The sequence below is a fragment of the Petaurus breviceps genome, unplaced genomic scaffold, assembly GCF_028583685.1.
Source record: "Petaurus breviceps papuanus isolate PSGF00001 unplaced genomic scaffold, PetGlider_PUasm1.0 175, whole genome shotgun sequence".
Taxonomy (NCBI): Eukaryota; Metazoa; Chordata; class Mammalia; order Diprotodontia; family Petauridae; genus Petaurus; species Petaurus breviceps.
Genome location: NW_027185764.1, coordinates 60689133 through 60714837, shown reverse-complemented (window position 1 = coordinate 60714837; position 25705 = coordinate 60689133). Strand labels below are relative to the sequence as shown.

Here is a 25705-nt window from a genome sequence, read left to right as displayed (position 1 = left end):
AGAGAGAGAGAGAGAGAGAGTCAATGAGGACAGTGAGGTAGAGAAGTTGAATGCCTGGAAGGATGGTAGTACCCTTGACAATAATAGGGAAACTCAGAAGAGGGGGGGCATAATGATTTTGGGGAAAAATAATGACTTCTGCTTTGGCCTTGTTGAATTTGAGATGTCTATGGAATATCCAGTTGGAAATTCCACTGGGTAATTGGTGATGTTCTGTCCCATATATATATGGTGCTATATAAATGCTTGTTTCCTTCACTCCTTCCTTCTAACCCTAAAGCCTCCTGGAAGCAGTTTCCTAGTGTCTTGCACGTGGATAATGCCATTTTAGCAAACTGATGATGTTTTATGTGGATCAGAGCCCCCTCCTCTGATTACACATAGAAAGTAAATACAGAGTAGGTGGAAGGTGACCTTAGAGGAGAAAGCACTAGCATGCGTGGGCTCTGGGAGTTGTCTCGTGGAGGGGTAGCTCTTGAGTGGAGCCCTAGGAGAGCACTCCAGGCAGAGGGTACAGCCAATGCAAAGACAGAGAGGGACACATGAGATGCAGCACCACATGTACGAAACAGAAAATATGCCAGTATAGTAGGACTGTAGAGTGCATAGAGGGGAGGTAGGTGTTAAAGGAATGGAAAGATAGAAAGGGGTCTGCTTCTAAAGACACAGAATATTTAGATTTGATATTGGAGGTAACAATAAGCAACTGGAGTTTGCTATCTGATGGTGGGGGATGTGGGAAGGTGAGGAGGTGTGTGAAATGGACAGACATGATTTAGGAAAATCACTTAGGCAGCTATACATAGGAGGGTGGGAAGATACTTGAGGCAAAGAGTACAATTCAGAGACTCTGGCCATAGTCCAGGAGAGAGGTGATAAGGGCCTAAACTATGGTGGGGGACATATGATGATAAAGAAGGATATGAGAGATTTCTTTAGAGAAAGAAATTATAAGATTTGACAACTGATTAAATATGTGGGGTGAGTGAGAGAGGGGAGTTGAGGTTGATATATGAGGAGCCGGATGTGTGATGGTGCCCTTGATGGCAATGCGGAAATTTTAAAAGGGGTGGAGGTGGGGGGTTGAGGGAAAAGATAGTGAACTTTGTGGACATGTTGAGTTTGAGGTGCTCATAGGGCATTAGTAGAGGTTGGCCTAACTCCAGTATTCTTTTAGTTCTGGTCTGATATTGAGATGAAATGAAGCATTTACAAATCATTGAATAGTAAACAAAAGGAGATTTACTTTGCCCAAACATAACAAGGAAATGCAACAAGAATACGGTGGCACTGAGTTTCTCTGGACATTACCTCTTCTGTCTCCATATGCAAACTTATCCAGTCAGCAAGACAGGATATGTGGTCTTCAGAAATCCAAGTTGGAGGGACTCTAACTCCACATAAGTGGAGTTACTAGGATAAGATGATGATGATGATGACATTGGTGATGAAAATAATCTCATTGTTAGGATAATTTCATCATCCTGTAAGATCTCATCAACCTTGATGCTCTACCCCATCACTACTCTCTGATTGAAAGGTGGGGCTACCAACTCCAAACCTCTATTCAATAAGAGAACTCAGTCCCCACCTCCCCCCTGGTTCACCTCTCTCACTTTCCCTTCCTTCTTTCTCCCTCTCAGAACATTTGTACAGCTGTGTTCTGAACTGGAAGCTCCAACCTCTGGGGGAATCTTCTAAGTGATAAAAGGCAGGTTCAGTGGAGAGGGAAAACAAGATGTCATTCTCTTCTCCCTGCACATGACTAGAGACAAACAAAAGTAAATTCTAATCATGAGGGAAATCACACCTGTCCAAGAAGGCCAGTGTGGCAGTCAGATCAGTGCAAAGTTCTAGGAGATGATCAGTCATGAACATGGCATCAACTCCACTGGCACCTGCCACGGGGACAGTGATCTGAAGTTGGACTGGATCTCTGTCTACTACAACGAGGGCACTGGGAGCAAATATTTTTACCGTGGTTGATCTTGAGCTTGGGACCATAGATTCTGTTTGCTCTGGACCTTTTGACCAGACAACTTTGTTTTTGGTCAGTCTAGGGCAGGCAATGATTGGGCCAAAGGCCATAGATAGATATAGATATATAGTGTACAGAGGGAGCAGAGCTGGTGGATTCAGTCTTGGATATGGTGTGCAAAGAGAGGCAGAGAACTGTGATTGCCTGTAGGCTTCCAGCTGAGACACTCACCTGGTAGAGGCCCAGGCTCAGGGATGGGTGTCCTGTTGCTTAGCAAGATTCAAAAGGAGTCGCCTGACCGTATTATGAATGCCTTTAGTGTGGTTCCATCACCAGAAGCCTGACACCATGATTGAGCCCTACAATGCCACGCTCTGTGTCCACTAAATAGTAGAAAACAGAGATGAAATCTGTTGCATTGATAATGAAGAACTCCATGATATCTGCCTCTGGTCCCTCAAACTGACCATGCCAACCCATGGTGACCTCAACCATCTAGTTTCTGCTACCGTGAGTGGTGTCACCATCTGCCTTTGCTTTCCTGGTCAGCTTAATGCTGACCTCACAAGTTGACTGTAAACATGGTCTTTTCCCCTCAATTCCACTTCTTTATGCCTGGCTTTGTCCCCTTCACTAGCTGCGGGAGCTAGTAATACCATGCCCTAACCTCAGCTGAGCTCATTCAGAAGGTCTTCCATGCTAAGAACAATGGTGGTAGCATGTGACCCTCATCATAGGTGATACCTCACTGTTACTGCTGCTTTCCCTGGGCAGATATTTATGAAGGAGGTGGATGAACAAATGCTCAACGTACAAAACAAAAACAGTGACTACTTCATTGAGTGGATCCCCAACAACATCAAGACCATTGTCTGCAATATTCTACTCTGTGGGCTCAAGATGGCTGTCACCCTCATTTGCACAAGCACTGCCATCCAGGAACTGTTCAAGTACATCTCAGAGTGCCTTCTTCAGTTGGAAAGTCTTCTTCCACTGGTACACAGGGGAGGGGAGGGGCTAATTGGATTCACCGAGGCTGAGAGCAACATGAATGATCTTGTTTCTGAGTACCAACAGTATCAGGATGTCACTGTAGAAAAGGAGGAAGATTTCAGTGAGGAGACAGAGGAGGAGGCTCCCTCAGTCTTTTCAACTCTTGCAATATTCTTGCCCTGTCACCTTTTCCCTCTGAAACTTGCAGTTTCTTTTCTTTCTTCTTCTTTTTTTGTGGGTGCTGAGCTCTCTGTCCTCTGTTCTTCCCTTATGACCTGTTGCTTCAATAATGTACCCTGTGACTCCACATTCCCAGATTTCTCTCCAAGAAGAAGGATGTCTCCAACCCATAGGCTCAATTTAGGAACCTTTGTGCCCTAATCTAAAATGGTGACCAATATAAAAAGTCCAGAACTCTTTGGCTTCCCTTGTTGGAGGAAGGGACTAAGATGTCATATGCCTAGTTGAGAGACTTCACTTAGTGGGTCTCTGGAGAGAAGGGAAGAAATGGGACATTCCATGCCATAAAAATCTGATGGGGGAGGCAGGTTTTCTATTCTAACTACCAGATACTCCCCAACTTGTCCTCTTCCTGCCTCCAGGTACTCCTTCCCTTTCTCTCCACCCCCTCCCCCCCCCCCTCCAGGGGAAATGTTGGCAGCATTATTTCCCTCGGTTTCATTTCCTCTCCTGAGTGTTCATATTTCTTTGGAGTGGTCTGTGCCCCATTCTACCACATGGGCTTTCATCTCAGCTCTTTGCCTCACCTCATGTTGGGACCCACCCACCCTTCCCCAGTCTGAGAAATGAGGAGAGACAATTGCTTCAACTCCCAAATTTTCAAAGAAGTTACTCATTTGTGGAGGATTTCAATTCTCCCCCACTCCCCCCAAAATCCATTCCTCCAAGAGTACAGGATGTCCCTTCCCTTCCCATCACCAAATCTTTCCTTCGTTTTCTCTCATCCTTTCCACTTTTACAATTTCTCTTCTTGGCTCTCTCCCTCCCACTTCTTAGGTTTCTGTTTTGTGTTGAACTTGCTGTTTTTTCTCCCCACGTAGAAAAGACAAGTCCCAGAAGCTGAAAATAAACAGGAAATGGTGGGGGCGGGGAGGAAAGCTCTGCCCGGACATCTCATTTCTCCCTTGACTGCACTATTTTAGGACTTCTCTGACTGATTTCTCCACCAATCCTCTAGGCTGAGCACCTATTTCCCCTCCCCTTCTCTGCTTTTCCTCTTCTTTTTGTGTGTTGCATTTCCTCGTGTACTAAAGACTTGCAGTTGGTCATTACATTAATCAGAGTTCTTTATTATTTCAAAGTAGTTTCCCTTTACACTGTTAATATATAAATTGTTCTTTTGATTCTGCTCATTTCACTCTCATTAGTTCATACAAGTCTTTTCAGATATCTCTGAGATGGGATGGTTATCTCTTTCATTTTTTTCTGACAGAACAAATAATATTTCATTATGTTCATGTAGCATAATTTGTTCAGCTATTCCAAGTTTATGGGTTCTCCCTCAGTTTCTTTACCACTACAAAAAGAGCTGCCATTAAGTATTTTGTAGATATGAGTCCTTTTCCTCTTTCTTTGATCTTATCGGGGTATAGGCCTGCTAGGTCAAAGGGTATACAGGTTCAGGGCTTTTAGGTCATGATTCCAGATTACATCCCAGAATGGCTAGAGCCAGTGGTGGGGAACCCGGGCCTTGCAGCCACATATGGCCCTCTAGATCCTCAAGTGTGGCCCTTTGACAGAATCCAAACTTTACAGAACAAATCATTTTATTGAGGGGATTTGTTTTGTGAAGTCTGGATTCCATGAAAGGGCCTTTCTACCACTTCACAGTTCTACCAACTGTACATTAATATCTCTGTTCTCTCATTGCCCCTCCAACATTTGTCTATTTCCTTTTCTTTTTGTCATCTTTGATGATCTGATGAGTGAGTAAGTAGAACCTCACAATTGCTTTAATATGCATTTTCCCAATTATTACTTATTTGGATCTTTTTTCCCATTTGATTGTTGATAGGTTATATTTCTTCCTTTGAAAACTGCCTCTTCATATCCTTTAATATGTATCTATTGGGGAATAACTCTTGTTCTTATATGTGAGACTAAGCTCCTTATAAATCTTGGAAATGAGATTCTTATCAGAGAAACTTTCTGCAAAGACTTTTCCCAATTAGCTGAAACCCTTCATTTTACTCAGGAGGAAACTTAGAACCGGAGAAAATAAGTAACCTGCCTCAGGTCCCCTGGCACTTTTGATATTGTATCCCTGAGAAGTCAGCTTTTTAATTCAAACCTAAACAGGACTCTACAAAATTCAGAGAAGGAGAATCATAACTAGGGTGGGGCAACTAAGGTTTTGTTATAGGATGCCAACATTTAGCAGGTGCTGATAGCATTCACAAATCTCTTGTGGTTAGAAACGAAACAAAAAACTGTCAACTTAGCACACAGTTAGCAAGAATAATTATTTAAAAGAAACCAATAAGAGACTCTACTTTCTACTATCACTCCTCTTACCTGTTAGTAGTACCACTGGTGAATTCCCAGCCCCACCCTGCTTGTCCATCTATCCACCATGATGGCCTGGGAAGAAATAGCCTCACAATATTTCAATATCATCTCTCCACCAATCCACTCTGTTCCCCGAAGTAAATTGAAGACATGTTTCAGGACCCTATCCCCAGCTTTGAAAATTGCTAATTATAACTCTTCCACAAATGGGAAGATGTCCAGTGATGGAGAATTCACTACCTTCTCAGTTAGTGCATTCTACTGTAGGATAGCTCTAATGGTTATATTGCTTATATTGAGCCAAAATGAATCTTTCTGGAACTTACACCCATTGCTGTTGGGTGAGGGATTATATTTCTATCATGAGAACACATCTTTAATTCCTAGTGTAAATTAATAGAAAAATAAGGTTCACCTGGCACCAACTTGCTTAACCACTGTCTTTGCTGTTGTATGCTAAAACCTGCTCATCACCATAAAAAAGAACAAAACAAAACAAAATGAAGTCAGATCAGTAAATTTTGCTCTGACATTTCATGATTTTTGTATTTCAAATCAATTTCAAGTCAACAAATATTCGTTAAGCACTTATCATGCACTAGATTCTTGATGAGACTTAAAATTTAAATAATTCCATGAAATTTAACAAGCAGTTATTAAGCACCAACTATGTCCAAGCCAGCATGTTAGGGACATGAGAGAAAGGGGGTGAGAGAGGGGAGGAGAGAGAGAGGGAGAGGGGGGAGGGAGAGGAGGAGAGAAAGGGAGGGGGAGAAGAGAGAGAGGAGAGAGAGAGAGAGAGAGAGAGAGAGAGAGAGAGAGAGAGAGAGAGAGAGAGAGAGAGAGAGAGAGAAAAGAGAGAGAAGAAATAGATCTTGTTCTTATTGAGATTGTTAGTTTATTCTATACAGCAAGAATTATCAGGAACTTCCCACCTCATGCATGCCCCTTCATGCTTCAGACTCCCACCCTCTTATATATATCCTCCCAAAGAATCTTCCCAGACTGGTTTATTAGAAGAGTTTCTCTTTTTTCCTGGGCCTCCACTTTGATATGTCCTCAGGCACAGATGCTGATTTCTAGCAGAACTCCCTCTCTTCCAAACTGATAATCAGAATAATTTCTTTCACATATCTAACACTTTATAGTTTAGAAAGCAATTTCACAACCAATCATCCCTGTTGATCCTTATAAATCCCCCATATAGACAACAGGACAGGTGTTCTACTTTTATTGTTATTTTACAGGTGAAAAAACCGAGGTCGTCTTTTGTGAAATTTGGGAACTGCCTATGGTTGGAATTATGATGATTTCTTTGCCTTAGGAGGGGAAGGAGAAGCTATTATATTAGAATGCAAAATCCCTGGTCAGCAATCAAGTTATTTCTCAATTGTATGAAAGTTGATTCTGGTATTAAAACTGCCTGGCCTACCCCAGGAATGAGCTGGGTTTGGAACACACAGGCAGGGGAATTCCAAGTCAGCATGTTTTGGAGGTAGAAGACTGGATCTTCTTGTAGGACCAGGAAGGTTTCAGGTTGTGGTATGGAACTGAGAAAATGTTACAGGCCAAGTCAAGCCTGGTTAGCTGCTGTTAAGCAGAGTAACGTAGGCAGTCTGGAACCGGGTAGTATTTCTTCTAATTGCTTTTCTTTGGTACATGTGATTTCTGAACACATACATATATGAATATATACATATATGTGTATATAGACCTGCGTACAGATATGTATATATGTTTTTTTTCCTTGTGAGGAAATCCTAGAAAATTCACTTTTGTCATTTGGAGTATGTGGCAACAAGGATTGAAGGGAATGAAAGAGTAGACACCAAGAGAGGATGCAGTTTATAGAGGCTTTGGTAGAAGGTTCATAAATTTAGAACTGTAAGGGATTTTAGAGGCTAACCCCCTCATTTTACAGATGAAGAAACTGAGGATGAGGGAGGTTAAGTGACTTGCCCTAGCTTACACAGCTAGTGTCCAAGGCAGGACTTTAACTTACATCTTCCTAATGCTCTATCTACTGCACCATCTAGACCCTACCAGGTGGAATGCATTACATCTTTGCACTCAGGGAGTCAACCAGGTTCAGAGAGCAAGGCCTTGAGTGCAGGTTAAGTAATCAGGGAAAGCTTAGAATGTCATAGATTATAGACTCCAAGCTAAAAGGGGCCGTAGGGGTCATCTTATCCAGCCCCCTCAATTTATGCATGAGAAACTGAGCCCCCAAGGATTCACGGGTAGAAAAGAGCAAGACTAAGGTCTAAGTCCTGGTCCTCTGACCACAAATAGAATACTCTTTCCATTACACTGTAAGTAGTCACTGTAAGTAGTGAAGGAGGTGAATCGAGGGCCGGAGGATTAGATCCCCTTGATCTAAGACGGAGCTGGAATCTCTGAGACATTCACCCACTTCAGCAAGGCCTAAGGCCTGACTCTTAGAAAGGGAAAATGTTTTGTCCTAAGGTAAGTGGTAAAATCGGTTTTAGAACCCAGGTCTCCTAATTCCCTTCTCAGGGCTTTTTCTTTTACATCTTATCTCTTCCTGATTCTCTGCTTCCCTTCAAGACAGCTAAAACTCTGCAAAGAGCCTTTCCCAGTCCATCCTCCTTCTTTCCTCACTACCAATGCTAGTGCCTTCCTTCTGAGATTACTTTTCACTTATACTGTGTATATATTTTATGCCCCCCCCTTTTTTTTTGCATTTGGGCTTGAAAGCAGAGACCATATTTCTGTCTTTCTTTGTATATCTAATGCTCAGTACAATGCCTGGTACACAGTAAGCAATTCATAAATGCTTGTTGATTGATTGCCACCTCCTTGCTAAAGGAGCAACTATGAATGGCCCTTAGAAAGTAGTGAGGCTGCCACCCACAGGTGGTCACCCTACCCCAGTCAGGGAAGCAGGAAGGGCTTAGAGAGAAGAGGAAGAGCAGGACAGGGATAACCTGGTTCCAGTTCAGAAACCACCAGAGCTTTGATTCAGAGACAAGTCATCTCCCTGTACCACTCCCACTAATCTTCCAACCAACCAAACCCCGCTCTTGTGAGGGTTTACCTTTGGTTCTCCCTGTGAGAGAATGCCTTAATAATTCTGTGGTTTCTTATTCCGGAATAGGACAGAAACTGTTACCTATTGGTTCCTCTGTTGATTTAAAGGTCTGAAGGAATCCTTTGACCTAATGGGGTCTCCTTTAGGCAAATAGTTTAAGAAAAAGTCTTTCAAGGAGAGGAAGAAAGGGTTATAAGACAGAAAGAGATAGAATAGGTATGAAGAGAAATATTATTGAATGCCCTATTTGTAACCTAAACCCTGAAGAGTTCATTTGTCCAATCCAGTTTACTTTTCTTTAACCTTTGTATGACTCTGTGTGTGTTTGTGTGCATGTATGTAGTAAAAGTTATTTTTGTCCTGAAGTGACTCCAAGGAGAATCATGGCTTAAGTACAATAGATGGAAACAACAAGGAGATGAATTTAGCCTTGTAATAAAGAAAAACTTCCTGTCAATTATTGCTATCCAGATGTGAGATGACTTGCTTTGGCTGTGGTGGATCCCCACATTGTTTATCAAGTGCTTCCTATATGTGCTGGGTGAGACACTGGGGAGACAAAGAAAGGTGAAAACAGTCAGTCCCTCCCCTCAAGGAGCTTGCGGTCTGATGGGGGAGATGACATGAAAACCATTGTATCCATACAAGTTATGGAAGGATCATTCACCTCCATATAAAGAGGGGAAGAATCCAAAGTGGAGAAGAGGCATACACACACAGGTGTGTGTGTGTGTGTGTGTGTGTGTGTGTGTGCATTTGATATATATGTATGTATTACTGGATATGGCTAATCTCACCATGTATTTTACTTGACCATAAATATTTGTAACAGATTTTGTTTTTCTTGCTTTCTCCATGGGAACAGAACAGGCATTTATTAAGCTCCTACTATGTTCTAGGTTGGGCAGTTAGATAGTGTAGTGGATAAAGCTCTGGGGCCTGGAGTTAGGAAGACTCATCTTGCTAAGTTCACTTCTAGCCTCAGACACTTAAATAGCCGTGTGACCCTAGGCAAGCCATTTTACTGTATTTGCCTCGGTTTCCTCTTCTGTAAAATGATTTGGAGAAAGAAATGGCAAACTACTCCAGTATCTTTGCCAAGAAAACCCCACAAAAGGCTTTTGCATTTGAGTTTGAGATCAGGGACCATTTTTCTGTCACAAACAGTCAGACATGATTGAAAAATGACTGAACAACAATGGAAGGTGCCAGACACTGTGTTAAGCACTTTGCAAATATTATCTCTTTTGATCCTCAACCCTAGAAGGTAAGTGTTACAGTCGAAGAAACCGAGGCAAACAAACATTAAGTGATTTGCCCAGAGTCACATAGCTAGCAAGTGTCTGAGGCCAGAGCTGGACTGATTTCATGCCTATCACTCTATCCTCTGTACCATTTAACTACCTCTCGTGGGAGGAGGTGGGAGAGGAAGAGGAAAAAGAGAGAGAATTTGGAACTGAAAAATAAAAATTGAATTAAAAAAGATGCATGGAGAGGGCCAGCTAGGTGGTGCAGTGAATAGAATACCAGCCCTGGAGTCAGGAGGACCAGAGTTCAAATCCAGTCTCAGACACTTACTAGCCATGTGACCTTGGGTAAGTCACAACCCCAGTTTCCTTGCCTTTCCCCCCCCACCCCCCAAAACAGAGAGAAGATACTTGGAAGGTCTTCAAGAAGAGATTAGATGACTATTTGTTGTGTTTGCTGTACAAGGAGTCCTTGCTCAAGTATGGGCTGAATTCTGAGGTCCCTTCCAACTCAGATTCTGTGATTCTGTGAGACAACTGGGATCTGGGTTGCATTCTGGGCTGGAGTCTAAGGACTATGGACTGGGCTGGTCTCTGAACTTGACTTGGACAATTAGCTGAACTATGGACTAGGTTTGACTCTGTAATGGACTGAGCTTTGGGTGGGGCAGACTCTGGACTGTGCTGGCTTCTGGGCTAGCTTGAGAGCTGGGAGGGGGGAAGGGTAAAGAGGGGAGATAGCTAGTTCCAGAAGAATTCTTTAGGCCTGACAGGTGGCTCTGACATGTGATGCCCTTCCTCCAGGCCCCCATCACAACCCAAATTTAGAAGTAGTTGAACTGATGAGATGTAGCATGCCAAGATATATAAATATCACTCTGGGTTGCAGCAAAGTCAGAGAGGACTTGGGCTGGACACTCACTTTGGGTCACTACTCCAAGCTTTTGAGTCCCCTTTTCCAACCCTACTTTACAACTTTGATTGCTGGCAGAGACCCCAAATCTTGGTAAGACATTCTCTCATTTTGTTCCCAGTGGGGGTAAAGGGAGAGAGTAGGGAGTCAGAATAGAGAAGGAAGATATATACTCTTTGGAATAGGAGGGAGTAGAGAAGGAAGGACCAGCGAGTAGAAAGCCTGAGTTTTGAGAAAGGTATGACAGAGGGAAAGAGTGAGGAAGTAAGAACTTTGAACATTGGAGGAATCAGGGGCTGAGGATGGAATGGTCAAAAATTCTGGGAACTATGGGGTGGGGTTATGGAAGGACTCACCCATTGTCTGTAAATGAGGGAGTACCTTAGAATATGAAGGGACTTGAGAGAACTAAGTTCACAGGAGGCCCTGGGATTTTCGGGGAAAGGTAGACAGCAGGAGTGGGAGGTCTATAATCATGGGCATTGGGGTACTGGAGAGTTAGACAGAGAGGAGAGCAGGAAGACTGAGTTTTTTCATGGGATGGAAGATGTAGGAACTGATTCTGAATTGAGTCCTCTGGGGTGGAGGTCTGTGGCATTTGCTTTTTCCCTCCTTGGGTTGTGGTGACACTCACTGGTTTACGCATCTGTTAGGCCTATTTATAGAACTTGGCTCAGCTTCTAGTCTCATTCTTTGATGGGGGATGGGGATTTCTAGAGCTGTGCTGGGGGAATACTGATGTCTAAGCTGATATGATCTGACTGCTTCCATCTGAGCTGGGAAGATAGAACTTCCTGGCTCTAAGCTGTGGGAACACCTAGGTCCTGGCTGGAGGGATTGAACACCTAGATACAGGTTGGGGGAATGCATATACTCTGGTCTGAGCTAGGGAGATGGGAATATAGAAAGGAAGGAAGGAAACAAGAATTTATTAAGGCACTACTATGTGCCAAGCACTGTGCCAGCTGCTTTACAAATATCTCATTTGATCCTCATGACAACTCTAGGAGGTTGGTGCTATTATTACCCCCATTTTACAGTTGAGGAAACTGAGGCAGAAGTTAAGTGACTTGTTCAGGGTCACACTGTCTGCAGATTTGAACTTGGTTCTTCTTGGATCTGGAACCAGTGTTCTATCCACTGTACCACCTAGCTGATTAGAAGGGGGAGGGGGCAAGATGGGGATATCTGGGTCTGAATTAGGAGATAAGGATTCTTGGGTCTTGGCTGGGTACTTTAGAAATGCTGGGGAGCAACTAGGTGGTATAGTGAATAGAGCACCAGCCCTCGAGTCAGGAGGACCTGAGTCCAAATCCAGCCTCAGACACCTGACACTTACTAGCTGTGTGACCCTGGGTAAATCACCTGAATCCAATTGCCTTATAAATTACCCCCTCAAAAAAGAAATGCTGGTGGATGTCTCAAGAAGCACCTCTGACCTTCTTTGCCTGTCCCCAGGTCCCATCATGTCGGGTGCTCCTGCTCTGATGCAGGGCATGTACCAGGATCTGTCCTGCCCACTCTGTCTCAAGCTCTTTGATGCACCCATCACAGCCGAGTGTGGCCACAGCTTCTGCCGTAATTGCCTCCTTCGCCTGGTTCCGGATCCTCAGGCTGGGACTGTACTTTGCCCTTCCTGCCAGGCACCCACAAAACCTGATGGGCTCAGTACCAACCAACAGCTGGCACGGTTAGTGGAGAGTCTGGCTCAGGTGCCACAGGGCCATTGTGAGGAACATCTGGACCCCCTGAGTGTCTACTGTGAGCAGGACCGGGCACTGATATGCGGAGTGTGTGCCTCTCTGGGCAAACACCGAGGTCACAGTGTGGTCACTGCTGCTGAGGCCCACCAGAGGATGAAGGTAACTGGTTCCATTGAGGGCTCTGGCCCAGGATCCCATCCCTACCCCAGTCTTGTTCCTATGGCCTTCTTGTTGGTCCTGAGGGAAGTATTTGCCCTTGGGACTTTGGAATGGGCACAAAAGGGAATATTCCCACAGGGCTTTGGATGGTGCATACTTGCCAGCAGGTCTTGAGTGCAGAAAGGAACTCTTGGAATCTAGATGGCAGTTTTCATTTTGGGAGGGTAGCTGGGGTTTGAGCTTGGAGATAGTGCCTAAAAGCTGTCCTGGAAATGGTGGGGGAAATAGAGTGTGTTGGGAAGATGGCAAGGCCAGAGAGCACAGGAGAGAACAGGGGCTGAGTATCTGACTAACCTTTAGGATTTGGGGTAAAGTATTTTATCTTTTTGCCCTCCCCCACCCTCACTCCCCAGTCAATTATAAGCCCTATCATTTCCTGGAGACCAGGAAAAGACTTGAACAAGAATAGAGAGTTCTGATTAGACAGAGGGTTAGAGGATGGATCTATGGCCAAAGTTAGAGAAAAGAGTCTGCCAGCATAAGCACTGGGACTCAAGGTCAGGGACATTGTGGCAATTGTAAGAAGTTGGGCATATGGGTAAATGCCATAGAAATCGCCAGACTATCAAGAAATAGTTTTGAATCTGAGTTTGAGGAACAGAGCTTATGTATTCCTCAAATTACTTGGGCAGATGGTGTCACAGTGGATAGAGCAATGGACCTGGAATCAGAAAGACCTGAATTTAAATCCAGCCTTAGATACTTACTAGCCTGTGCCCTGGACAAATCACTTAACATTGCTTGCCTCAGTTTCCTCATCTGTAAGATGAGCTGGAGAAGGAAATGGCAAACCACTCCAGTATCTTTGCCAAGAAAACCCCAAGATGGGGTCATGAAGAGTCAAACCTGACTGAAACAACTGAACAAAATCCCTCAAATTACTTAGTTCAATAGAACTTAAATATTCCTCAACTTAAAATGAAGAATGTAGAATCAGGGACAAATTGAATGTGTTGCTCTCTGTGGAGTAGGAAGGGTAAAGGGGAAGAATGTTAAGTAGAAAATCCTGGGCAAAAAGTTTTAGGATGTTGAGAGAGTTTGACCTGGCACAAGAATTTCTCTGTGTCTGAGTTCTTATTGTGAACCCCAGGAAAAGCCTGAATTTCACTTTCCTCTTCCCCCACATCCTGCATGGCAGAGAGGAAACACTTTAGAAATCTCTGAAGTCTTGCCTAATGCAGATAACCCTAAAGTGCCTCCTTACTCCTTTTCCAGTCAGAGTTGAGCCTCAAGCCGGGTTTAGGAAAAATCAACTTTATCAAGGAGCCTCTGTTTGTGCTAAATTTAAATTCTCTGCCTCCATACATACACAAACAGAAAGTCTCTATGGATAGGGGAATGTGTTGGGGCTGGAGAGTTCATGTCAGAGGCATGCCTGGTAGAAGGTGGGGTTGGGTGTAGGTGGTAGGGGCAAAGGATGAGGCGCTAGGTATCAACCCTGGTACATTTTCAAAGAAGCACATCTTGGGATCATATACATAGGAAGATGTTTTCTGTTTAAACCTGTATGCTATGTTAGGGGCAGGCAAAGGGTAGATGATGCACCCTCACAGATGTGGAGGGGACAGCACACACATGCAAGAATGTATCCTGTGTAGTCCGTGTCTTGTGTACACACATACACGCAAATGATCAGACACACTCATGGTGTCAACTATACATGAATATATCTACAAATAAGCAGTGAGGTCGTCAGATTTTGGTGAATTTGAATGTATAAAAATGTGGGTACAAATGGGTGAGGCTGGGGGATGGGGTGGGGGATAGACCAGATGCTTGGCACAAAAGTTGGCTTTGTGGGGAGGATGGAACCAGAGGAGGGTCAGGAACAGTAAGAGGCCCTTTAATTTCAGTGATGGAAAGACTGCCCTGGTTTCTGGTAGTTGAAGCCCAGTGCCTCCATAAAACTGAAGAACTTCACATTAGGGTTGGTGATGTTTTCAATCAGGATTCATTGGTCTACTTCTATGAGACCAGTGATGAAGGTCAATCAGCCCTGGTCCACGATGTATATAGTCCTGGGGGAGACGGGGAAATAAGAGAGACCAGGTGAGAAAGTAGCTAGTTGGGGACGCAGTAACAGAATAGAATGCTGCCACATAAAAAGTGGGGATGTTTTCTTGTTTCCCTACCCGTCGGAATCTTAGTAGAGGTCCTTCCTTCCATCTTGTCTATCACTAACTCCTGTTGATTCTTTTTCCATGTTATAGCTGTTCCCTTCTCTCCAATGCTCACTGCCACTATCCTCATCACTTCCTGTGTAAACTATTGCACAAGTCTCAGCTGGCCTTTCCAGCTACAAAATTCTGTCCCACTCCTCCCCCTCCCTTGCATACAGAATAAAGTCTAAAGTGTTTATCTTAGTTGGCCTTCCAAACCCTCCATAAGATGCCCCTGCCCTCCCATGGGAGACAATAGAGTAGACAGAGCATCAGACTTGGAGGTAGGACAAATCTTGGATTCAAATCTTGCCTCAGATCCTCATCAGCAGTGTGACCTTAAGGCCCAGCTTCTTTATCTGTAAAATGAAGATATTAACAGCTGCACCACTTAACTCATGTATTGTTGCGAGTGGATTGTTTGGCAGACTTGAAGCGCTATGTAAATGGGAGTGGTCATTATCATTCCCTATTAAGGTATGTTTCCACATCCAGCTCCTACCAAAGAAAATTCCTCTTCCTGTAAGATCAGGCTCAGGAAAGTGCCATATCCCTGGTGTTCTCCCAGCATGCATCTAGCCCTGAGGAACCTTTCTTGATTGGAAACAGCTAATCAGCCGAACTGTTCCCTCCCGTTTTGAATTACCTCATCCCAGGCCAGTGCAGCCTACACACAAGTGCTAATACTTTTCCTTGGTACTGTTCTTGCGCTAGATGTCTAGGCTCGTACTGTGAGCCCTGAAGTGTGCCAGACTTATGCTTTCCTCTTCTCCTACCTGCCACACTATGTCCGGGGGTACACAGTAGGAGCTTTTCACATCACTTACCTGATGGGGGTCTCCCAGAAGTGCTCCTCCCGGGCAGCGCTGAGCCTCAGACTGTAATGAGAGAGTGGAATGAGAAGGAAGTGACATCGTCCAGTCCGCTCAGGATGGAACTCCCTCTAGGTCTTAGAGGACTTGTCACAGTTGGCTACACTGCTTGGGGCAGGTGTGTTAGGGGAGGGTTTGAGGAAAAGAAATGGCATGTGACTGCGGGGGTTGGGGGGGGGGCAGGAGGTTGAGGGCAGGAAACTATGGAAGCTGGGGTCAGGACACAGGTTCTAGTAGGTTCTAGTGAGGAGAAGGGCACGAGATGGGGTAAGGTTAAGGTCTCAGTTCTCAATCACAAAAAGAGGAGGAGATATAGGGAACAGCCCTGGGTCCAGAGCCTCACCCGCGCCTGCTGCCTGCTGGAGTGTGACGGCCTCCTCCCTCATGCCGATGTCCTGGAGCACCTGCACAGTCACCTTCAGCCCGTAGCTCTCTAGGTAGTAACTGACGATCTTGTCGGTGAGGTCTACGCGGTCCAGGGCCTGCAGGGTCCCCCGGGGAATATGGCAGTAGCCGTCCCGCAGCGGCACCGTCAGCAGTTTGTTTTTGAACCTCTTGAATTCATCTTCATTCAGGTTGTCCAGAGCCTTCAGGATGAGGTCTCGGCCACGAGGCATGGCTCCCCAGACTTTGTGGTCAGATGGTCACTTTGCAGTTTTGCCTGCTGTGTACCGGAGAGGCACCCCAGGACCGGGAAATGAGGAGGAGGAGAAAGAGGAGGAGGGGGAGGAGAAGAAAGAGGAAGAGGTGAAAGAGGAGGAGGAGGAGGAAGGGCAGGAGGAGGAGGAGGAAGAGCAGGAGTAGGAGAAGGAGGAAAAAGACAACGTCAGCGTGAGGAAGTTCCGCGGGGATGCCGAGGTCTAGGGGAGGAAGGGTTCTGAAGATTTCTAGAATGGGGTTCTGGAGGACTGTGCTTCAGGACACTCCTTGGAGAGTGGGAGGGTTTACCTATTCCCGCACCTCCTTCCTTTCCCAGTTACGATGTAGCTCTCTCCTCCTCTGCTCAAGGTTAAGTCCAGAAGCCAGTTGAAAGTGGGAGTCTTAGGATAAAAGATTTCTGAGATGGAACAGACCGCAATCTAGTACCGCTTCCTCATTTTGCGGATGAGGAAACGGAATAGCGGCTTGCCTGAGGTCACTCAGAATAAAGCGGCAGCAGGTCCTCGAGCTCGAAAGTCGGCTTCCGGGAACTCTTCCCGATTCTGAGCTCTTTGTGAGCAGGGGCTAGCTTTTGCCTTTCTTTGCACGTTTTGTTTTGGGGTTTTGGTACGTTTTAGCACTTAGCACAGCAGCCCGCACATAGTCAGAACTTCTAGACTGGCTGGTCTCCTCAGCCCAGTTCTACACCCTGACTCTCAAGAGGTAAGGACAGGATGTCTTCATTATAGTGTCCCTCAAAACATAGACGGGAGCCAGGCTTAGTGCATGGCCAGCATTCAATATGTATTATTTAAGGATAGTACCAATTTTAGATCACCTTTATATGATGTACCTGACAGAAGCGCTTTACTCACAACAGCTCTCTGAAAAAGCTTGTGCGAATAGTATCTCGTTGGTACATGAGGAAGAACCGCAGCTTCGGAGAGCTGAGCTAACTTGCCCAGGGACATAAAGCATTTGCATGGACCCAGGTCTTCTCATGACAAGTACAGTGCTCTTTCCTCAACACTAACGGAATATGGGGGAAATTATGCATGCATTCTGACCAAGAGAGGGCGCTCCCAAAGGGGGTTGGGACCAACTTGAGGATATGGGAGGGGGACCTGAGAGAGGGGATTTTGCCACTCCTTTCTCTCATGTATATACTTCTCTGCCCAACTTTCTTCCAGTTTTCACTTCAACTATCAAGGTTAGGTTGGGAGGGAAATAGGACTGGGCAGGACTCTTTGGGGAAAGCAGGGCAGGCATAAGATAAGGAAGCAATCAGTATCTATTGGTTGATCTATATTGAGTAAATAAGGAGATTCAGAAATTTATAGCCCTGGCACTGGCACGCCTTTCCAGTAAATTGATCCCTTGACACTTATGTAAGGGTAACTCCCAATCCCAGGTGGGGTGTTGGATATATGCCAGGTGTTAGAGACATGAAACAGTATATAAGGGCTTATATAAGTATATAAGCAGTATCTATGTATGAGTGAGGAAGAATGTGTAGCAAAATCTCTCAGGTGTTATTCCAGATCCTCAAGCTGGTCCCAACCCCTATGAGTGGGCGCCCTCTCGTGGTCAGAGTGCATAATTTCCCCATATTCCGATATTGAGGTTGGTGCTGAGAAAGAGTGAGAAGACCTGGGTTCATCCAAGTGCTTTCTGTCTCTGGGCAAGTTAGTTCAGCCCTCCGAAGCTGCATTTCTTCCTCATGTACCATGGAGATACCATTCACACAGGCACAAGGGAACAATCACTGCCAGTCAAGAAGGCTTCACAGAGGAGATGGGATTTGAGCTAGGCATACCCGTGTTTCCCCGATAATAAGACCTATCCTGAAAATAAGCCCTCCCCTTAATGTGTAAGATTCCTCTAAAATAAGCCCTCCCCCGAAAATAAGCCCTATTGAGATTGCTACTGTAGTGAAGGTAATCCCCTGCGCTACATGCTACATTACGGTACCCTCTGTATGCACTGTCCCCCCCCCTCCCCCAATCAGAGCTGCAGCAGTGAGCGCATCATCCTGTTCTTCCCCAGTGATTTGCTTATTGAATAAAGGTACATTTTTTTGTTCACATTTACCTGTTTATTAAAATTGCTGTCAATGTTCATTAAAATAAGCCCTCCCCTGAAAATAAGCCCTCTGGTGTTTTTCTGTCCAAAAAATTAATAAGACGGTGTCTTATTATCGGGGAAACATGGTAGAAGCAGCCTGACAGAGGACAAGTATTGGAGACAGGATGTATGTCTTCTTCCTTTCAAGGAGAATGGTGGTAGCTCCATCATTACCTATGATTCCCCTTGGTCTTAGCCTCCTATCTCCTGACACTCTTCCCTTTCCCCTAAGCATCTCCACTTCTCTACCCTTTCCACAGAAACAGCTCCCACAACAGAGGCTGCAGCTGCAGGAGGCCTGCATGCGCAAAGAGAAGACTGTAGCCCTGTTGGATCGGCAACTGGCCGAGGTGGAGGTGAGTGAGAGCTTTGAGTTTGGAGACATGGGGCTTCCAGGGAATCATCTGAAGAGGTGGGTAGGCGGTGAGCTGATGGCGGGGGGGACAGGTGCCTACCTATACATAGTGTAAGGAGGGTTTGTGTTCTGGAGGGAGAGCTTGGTACTAGATACCTGAGATTTTGGGGAGAGACCTGAGGTCTGGGGGCCTCATCCATCTCAATGCTCTTCTATCATCCCTCACCTCCCAGGAGACAGTGCGGCAGTTCCAGCGGGCTGTGGGAGAACAGCTTGGTGTGATTCGGGCCTTTCTGATAGCATTGGAGTCTTCACTGAACAAAGAGGCAGAGCGAGTGACTGAAGAGGCAGGGACAGCCCTGAAGGCTGAACGCAGAATTGTCACTTCCTACCTTGATCAGCTTCAGCAGATGGAGAAGGTGTTGGATGAAGTCACTGATCAGCCCCAAACAGAATTCCTCAGGGTGAGAGCTGTCCCAAATTTCCCAGGTCCTGCCCTCCTTCTTCCTTTATTATAAGTTTTTTTTCCAACCTCTCAGGCTTCTGGATCCTCAAGATAATAAAATATCCTAGATTTATGTAATGTTAGAGTTGGAAGGAACCTTAGATGTTATTTAATACAATTCTCTCATTTTACAAATAGGGAAACTAAGTCCCAAAATGTAGAAGTACCTTGGCCATGGTCACATAACTAGTGAATGTGGTGAATGAATACATTAATAAAGAAATGAAAAAAGGCATTTATCAAGTGCTTACTATATGCCAGACACTGAATTGCAGAAATGGACTGATCTGGAGTTTCCTGACTCCCATCTTAACCCTCACTTCTATTCCTACATCTGAGCTGTCCTAATTTCTCCTAATCATCCTATAAATCCCTTTTTGATCTCCCATATATTCTGAAGCTCTTTGGATCTCTCTACTGGGCCCTGCTGATATTGGCCTAGTTCTGCCTCACCTTTGACTCTCAGGGGCAAGAACAGCAGTATTTACCTATCTTCTTTATTGTCTTTTGGTTTCTAATTCGACTTTCTGTGTCTTTTCTCCCATTCTCTCTCTCTAGAAATATTGCCTGGTGATCAGCAGGTGAGGCTTACCCAAGGACAAGCAAGGTCTGGTTGTTCTTCCTGAAAAGCCTAGTCCCTTCTATCACCCTCACTGGGGGCTTCCCACCTCCATATGTGTATACACACACACACACACACACATACACACACACAGAGTTTCTGATGAAGTTTATTGAAATCCCCTTAACACATTTGGAGTGCCTTTTGCTCAATCTGAACCCCTCAGCTTTTATATATCTATAGACACCTTCATACAGAGGGTAATAATTTTCCTTGCATTTCCCACACACACATATACAAGTTTACAACTACCAAGTTTACCCTGACACAATTCCTTCTGAAATCTGGGTCCCAATCCAGTGTCTTCATTGCTGGATAGCACTTGTACATATCACCTAGATTCCCTGTCCTGACTCACCTGGGCTTCTGGAGCACTCAGAGTATCTAGTCCCATGTTTGCTGCTACCTCTCTTCCAATGTCAATAAAATGTGGTATTTATCTTCCAGTCCCTGGCCTTCCCCTTCCCTTCCCCAGGTCCTTAGCTTAGCCTCTGAAAACTCCAATCCCATACACTCCATTTTCCTCTACCCTTGGCCTCTCCTCAGGTTGCAGAAGATCCTAGCAGAGTCACCCCCAGCTGCTAGATTGGACATCCAGCTGCCCATTATTTCTGATGACTTCAAATTCCAGGTCTGGAGGAAGATGTTCCGGGCCCTGATGCCAGGTATGGACAACTGACTAGTCTCAGGGTACCAGTGTAACCTTCAAACTGACCTCTTATCTGCAGCTGCTCAACCATTCCAATTCATGCCACTACATTTTTTACTGAGTCCCTACTGTGGACCTAGTCATGCACTAGACACTATGGGAGAAAGAAGATAAGAAGATAAACCCTGGTCACTGACCTCTGGGGACTCAGAGTCTGTCTGTCTACACCTAAAGCAACTAGAAAATAATACAAAGCAGTCAAGAATCAGGGCGCTACAGTTAGCTGGGTGGACTCCAAGTAAAACCAGAAAAAGTTATTCAAAGTATGTCCAAGAGATTCCCTTCTCTTTTTTGTGCCATTTACCCCTTTTCAGTGTCCCTCTCCTGACAGGTACCCAATGTCTTGTGCTGCCAGTCTAGAAGGATGAGAGACCCAAAAAGCACATTCTTTAAAATTTTTTATCTATTTATTTTTTATTAAGTCTCAGAAGTCTTTTTCAGTAAAATCTACAGCAATGTCAGAGAAATTAGTCTAATCGTATACAGTGGAAAAACAAAATGAATGACGGTCTCATATAACTTAGATTCTGGTAGGCAGCTAGATGGGTAGTAGGTCAAATTAGTCTATCAAGTTGTATATTCTAGACATTGAAGATAGATGACGAATTGGGTCCATCCCAACCAGAACTGCGAGGTCACATTGAGGAAATTTTGCAGTGCTTTTAATTGGTCTTGAACTATGAAAAGCTATCTTTTGGACAACAGCTTTCTCCCACTGAAGATACATGATTACATATCACAACATGCTGTGATTTCCAAAAAATAACTCAAAGGGTAATGAAAATACACGAGCTGGACAGCAGGATCTGTAACACGTTACTAATTCTGGCTTGAGTGCCAGAAGTATAATTATCAAGGAAGCATATGACTGGAAGGGAGAGAGGATGGTCATATGTTGAGAATGGAAGACAACAAACAGCCTAAGTGCCACATTGGCACACCTGAAGTATAAAGAGGAAAAAAAAAGCTTCCCATGTGTTCAGTAAAGCCTATAGGGTAAGGAATTCTGTGAAATGCTTTTATTTTTAATTTACAACTATTTCAATATAACAAGTTTCCTTTGTAATCTTAAATATTTTATTTATTCATTTAAAAAGTTTTATCCTAAGAGGTCCACAGGTCAAACAATAAAGATTTATTAAGCATCTATTATATGCCAGGAATTATGCTCAGTGTTTTGGCTAAAAAGACAAGAGAGAATCTCTGCTCTCAAGATGCTTACAGTCTAATGGGAGATGTACAGCATACAAACAACTATGCACAAGCAAGCTACGTACAGGATAAATCAGAGGTGATCACAGAAGGGAGGCACTAGCATAAGGAGGTCTGGAAATGGCCTCTTGTAGGAGGTGGGGTTTTGGCTGGGACTTGAAGACAGGGAGGCCAATTAGGAGAGAACTCCATGCATGGGGGCCAACCAGCACTCTCCCAGACTGCCAAAATGGCCCACTATAATAAAAAAGGTTAAGAATCACTACCTAAAGAAATTTACTGGGAATAAGGTTAAGAATCACATAAGCCCCACAAGGCATGGAAGAAAACAAACAGGCATCCTTGAGAGAGTAGCCACAGTGATGGTGGTAGGGTGGCTAGAAGTCTGGACTTGGAGTTAGGAAGATTTGAGTTCAAACCTTTCTTCAGAGATGTGCTAGATATGCCTTGAATTCAACATTTAACCACTGTCTGCCTCAGTTTCCTCATCTGTAAAATGGAGATAATAAATAGCACCTACTTCCCAGGGTTGTTATGAGTTTCAAATGAGGTAAGATATGTAAAGCACACTGCAAACCTTAAAGTTTTGCATAAACATTAGCAATGATGATGATGGTGATGGTGATGGTGATGATGATAACGACAATTATTATCCCCCAAATACCAAAATTTTTCACCTAGAATAAACCCATGCTATTTCCACTGGAAAAAAAAAATCCTATCCAATCCTCTAATGTCCAACTCAAATACTCCTCCTAAATTTCAATACATGGAATAATTTTCCAACAATTAAAGCAGTTAGATAATGGTAATCATTGCTCAAATTTATGCAATACTGTGTTTTCAAAGAATTTTATGTAACATAGGTCTCTAGACTTGATCTATTTGTATAAGGCAGCAAGGTTGTATAGTAGATAGAGTGCCAGGCCTGGAGTCAAGAAGACATCTTTTTGAGTTCAGATCTGGCCCCAGTCACTTACTAACTATGCCACCCTGGGCAAGTCACTTAGCACTGTCTGACTCTGTTTCCTCATCTGTAAAATGAGCAGGAGAAGGAAGTGGCAAACCAATCCAGTATCTTTACCAAGAAAATCCCAGATGACATCACACAACTTAAAAAATGCCTAGACAACAACCTCATTGGTGGAGAGAATGAAGACTTATTCTTGGAGAGACCTTGTTCCTTCCTGCTTTGAGAGAGGACACCAATTGTTCCAGAATTTTTCAGGGAGAGAGTCTGGGGAGAGAGAATAGATTTTGGAAGGTAGATGTAAAGGGCAAAGCTGGCTCCTTAACATGCCTCTGATTTCCAGAGTCTGTCTTTTCTGCCCTCCCTCCATTCCCAAAGCACTCTTCAAAGAGAGCTTAGAAACATGAGTGTCCCTTCTTAAGTTCTCTCCAGTGGCAAGTCAGCATTCTCTCCATCAGCAAGGAGGGTCTTTTGCAAATGCTCCAGGCTTGGGAGAGATGTTATTATGCAAGACATAAAGAACAGACTTGAAAGCCAGGAAGACCTCTGTTCTAGTCCTGCCTCTGAAATATACTAACTGAATGACTCTAGACAAGTCACTTAATCTCTCAGTGATCTAGGAAGCTCTCTAAGATTTAGTTGAAGATAAAGTGGTAAACTGCATTGGTAAAGGGGTTTCCTTATCTCATTCCTTTTAATATAAGGGAATATAATATGATATAATATGACATAATACAATATAATATAATGTAATATGATATATGATGTTGCATTATGTTATGTTGTATTATATTGTTATATTATGTGATGTGATATAATATAATGTAACATAATACTTTATGTTATATAAAATAGTTACATTATATGTTACATTGTATACACATGTATATAATACACAATACTATAATACAATGTGATATACATTGTAACATATGTTACATTGTGTATATATGTGTATACAATATAACATTATATAATACAATGGCTCCTTAACAAGCCTCTGATTTCCAGAGTCTGTCCTTTCTGCCCTCCCCCCCCCCCACTCCCCAAGCACTCTTCAAAGAGAGTGTAGAAATATGAGTGTCCTTTCTTGAAGCATGAAGGAAGGAGAAGGTCTCTCCTGTGGCAAGTCAGCATTCTCTCCATCAGTGAAGAGGGTCTTGTGCAAATGCTCCAGTCATTAAATATGTTACATTATATTATGTTATGTTATATCATATTATATTATAATTATATTCTATTCCTATCAATGAAACTATAAGTTTGATCCATATCTCTATTTCATTTGATCCTCATAATAAACCTGTGAAGTAGGTTCTATTTTTATCCCCATTTAACAGGCAGGAAGCTAAGGCTTATAGAGCTTCTGTGATTTGCCCTAGGTTACACAGCAAGTTTCTGAAGCAAAATTAAAACTCAGATGCTCCCGAATCAATCAACAAGCATTTATTGGGGTGGGGAGGGAGAAGGAACTGTTTCCCTGGTGCAGTCACTGTGCCCGAGGTCCTTAGATCACAATACTGTGATGATTTTTATACTTCTCCTTCTGGTTTCCTTCCCAGCTGCATTTACCTGCTTGGGCAAAGGCGGTGGGGGTGGGGGTGGGCTAAAGGAGGGCATTGCTACATGTAAGATGGAGAAGCGTATGACTTCAGTGATTTCTAAGGTCTATTCCAGATCTATGTTTCTATAAAAGAACATAGACCTGGAAGGAACCTTACTAATCCAAAACTCTCATTTTATAAATTGGACCCTCAGAGGAAAGGTACAGCCGGGGGGAGGCACTGGGGGAGTGGTGAGAGATTTTTTTCTCCTTCTCACTCGACCCTCTTTCTCATTGCCTTTGCAGCCCCGGGAGGTCTCACCTTTGACCCAGCCACTGCCCATCCCAGCCTGCTGGTATCCCCGTCCGGACGGCGGGTGGAGTGTGTGGAGCAGAAGGCCCCGCCGGCGGGAGATGACCCGCAGCAGTTCGACAAAGCGGTGGCACTGGTGGCCAAGCAGCAGCTGTCGGAGGGCGAGCATTACTGGGAGGTGGAGGTGGGCGACAAACCCCGCTGGGGACTGGGGCTGATCTCCGCCGAGGTCAACCGTCGGGGGAGGCTGCACCCCATCCCGTCGCAGGGCTTCTGGATGGTGGGGCTGCGAGAAGGGAAGGTGTACGAGGCCCACGTGGAGAGCAAGGATCCCAAGGTGCTCAAGGTGGACGGGCGAGCCTCGAGGATAGGCCTCTATCTCAGCTTCCAGGACGGCGTCTTCAGCTTCTTCGATTCCAGTGATCCAGACAACCTGGTCCCTCTCTACTCCTTTCGCGAGCGCCTCCCTGGCCCCGTCTACCCTTTCTTCGACGTCTGCTGGCACGACAAGGGCAAGAATGTACAGCCCTTGCTGCTGCTCGGGCCAGACGGGGAGCAGTGAGGCCAGATCAGGAGTAAGGGACGGATCCTGGGGGTCGTCTGTTAGTGAGCAAACGTTTTATTCAGCACTTAGCGCCAAGCTGGGCGAGATAGGCATGAGTGAAGGTTCTAAGGTTTAAAGTCCTGGCTAATAAAAGACACGAAGTTCGTGAATCGTCCGGTGTCTGCATTTCTAGAAGGGGCATGAAAAGTGAATCTGACAAAGGAATGGATTTGCCTAGGGCTGAACTGAAGTGGTCTCAGCTGGATGGGGAGGAAACATTCTTCCTGCTTCTATCTCTCCTGCTCAAACTCACCTTTCAGCTCTGCCCCTTGGTTTTCCTCTCCTTTCTGTATCTCCAAAGGTTGAGGAACTGAAAACAAATCCTGTGGCTGAAGCCCAGACCCCCTCTCCATAGTCTGAGGCGTCACACTACCTATCATCAGCCTTGGTGACTTTGATATTAATGCTGATGTCCCTTCTAACACCCTGGCCTCACAAGCTGGT

The 25705-nt window shown here is 44.5% G+C and overlaps 2 protein-coding genes and 1 pseudogene across 2 annotated transcripts in view; 2 read left to right on the top strand and 1 right to left on the bottom strand.

The window, feature by feature from the left end:
* Positions 1-16597, bottom strand: part of LOC138158902 (apoptosis-associated speck-like protein containing a CARD) — a 25529-nt gene extending 8932 nt beyond the window's left edge. The window contains exon 1 of the mRNA XM_069085225.1: positions 16009-16597. Within this exon, the coding sequence (XP_068941326.1) occupies positions 16009-16282 (274 nt within the window). The 5' untranslated portion in view covers positions 16283-16597. The remainder of the gene's footprint in view (positions 1-16008) is intronic.
* LOC138158979 (tubulin beta chain-like) lies at positions 1265-6807 on the top strand (annotated as a pseudogene).
* TRIM72 (tripartite motif containing 72) lies at positions 10649-25371 on the top strand. Its single transcript, XM_069085223.1, has 7 exons — positions 10649-10805; positions 12171-12574; positions 18689-18784; positions 19017-19247; positions 19847-19869; positions 20457-20575; positions 24651-25371. Exons 2-7 carry the CDS (start codon positions 12179-12181, stop codon positions 25217-25219), a joined length of 1434 nt encoding a protein of 477 aa, XP_068941324.1. The 5' UTR covers positions 10649-10805; positions 12171-12178; the 3' UTR covers positions 25220-25371.
* The last annotated feature ends 334 nt before the right edge of the window (positions 25372-25705 follow it).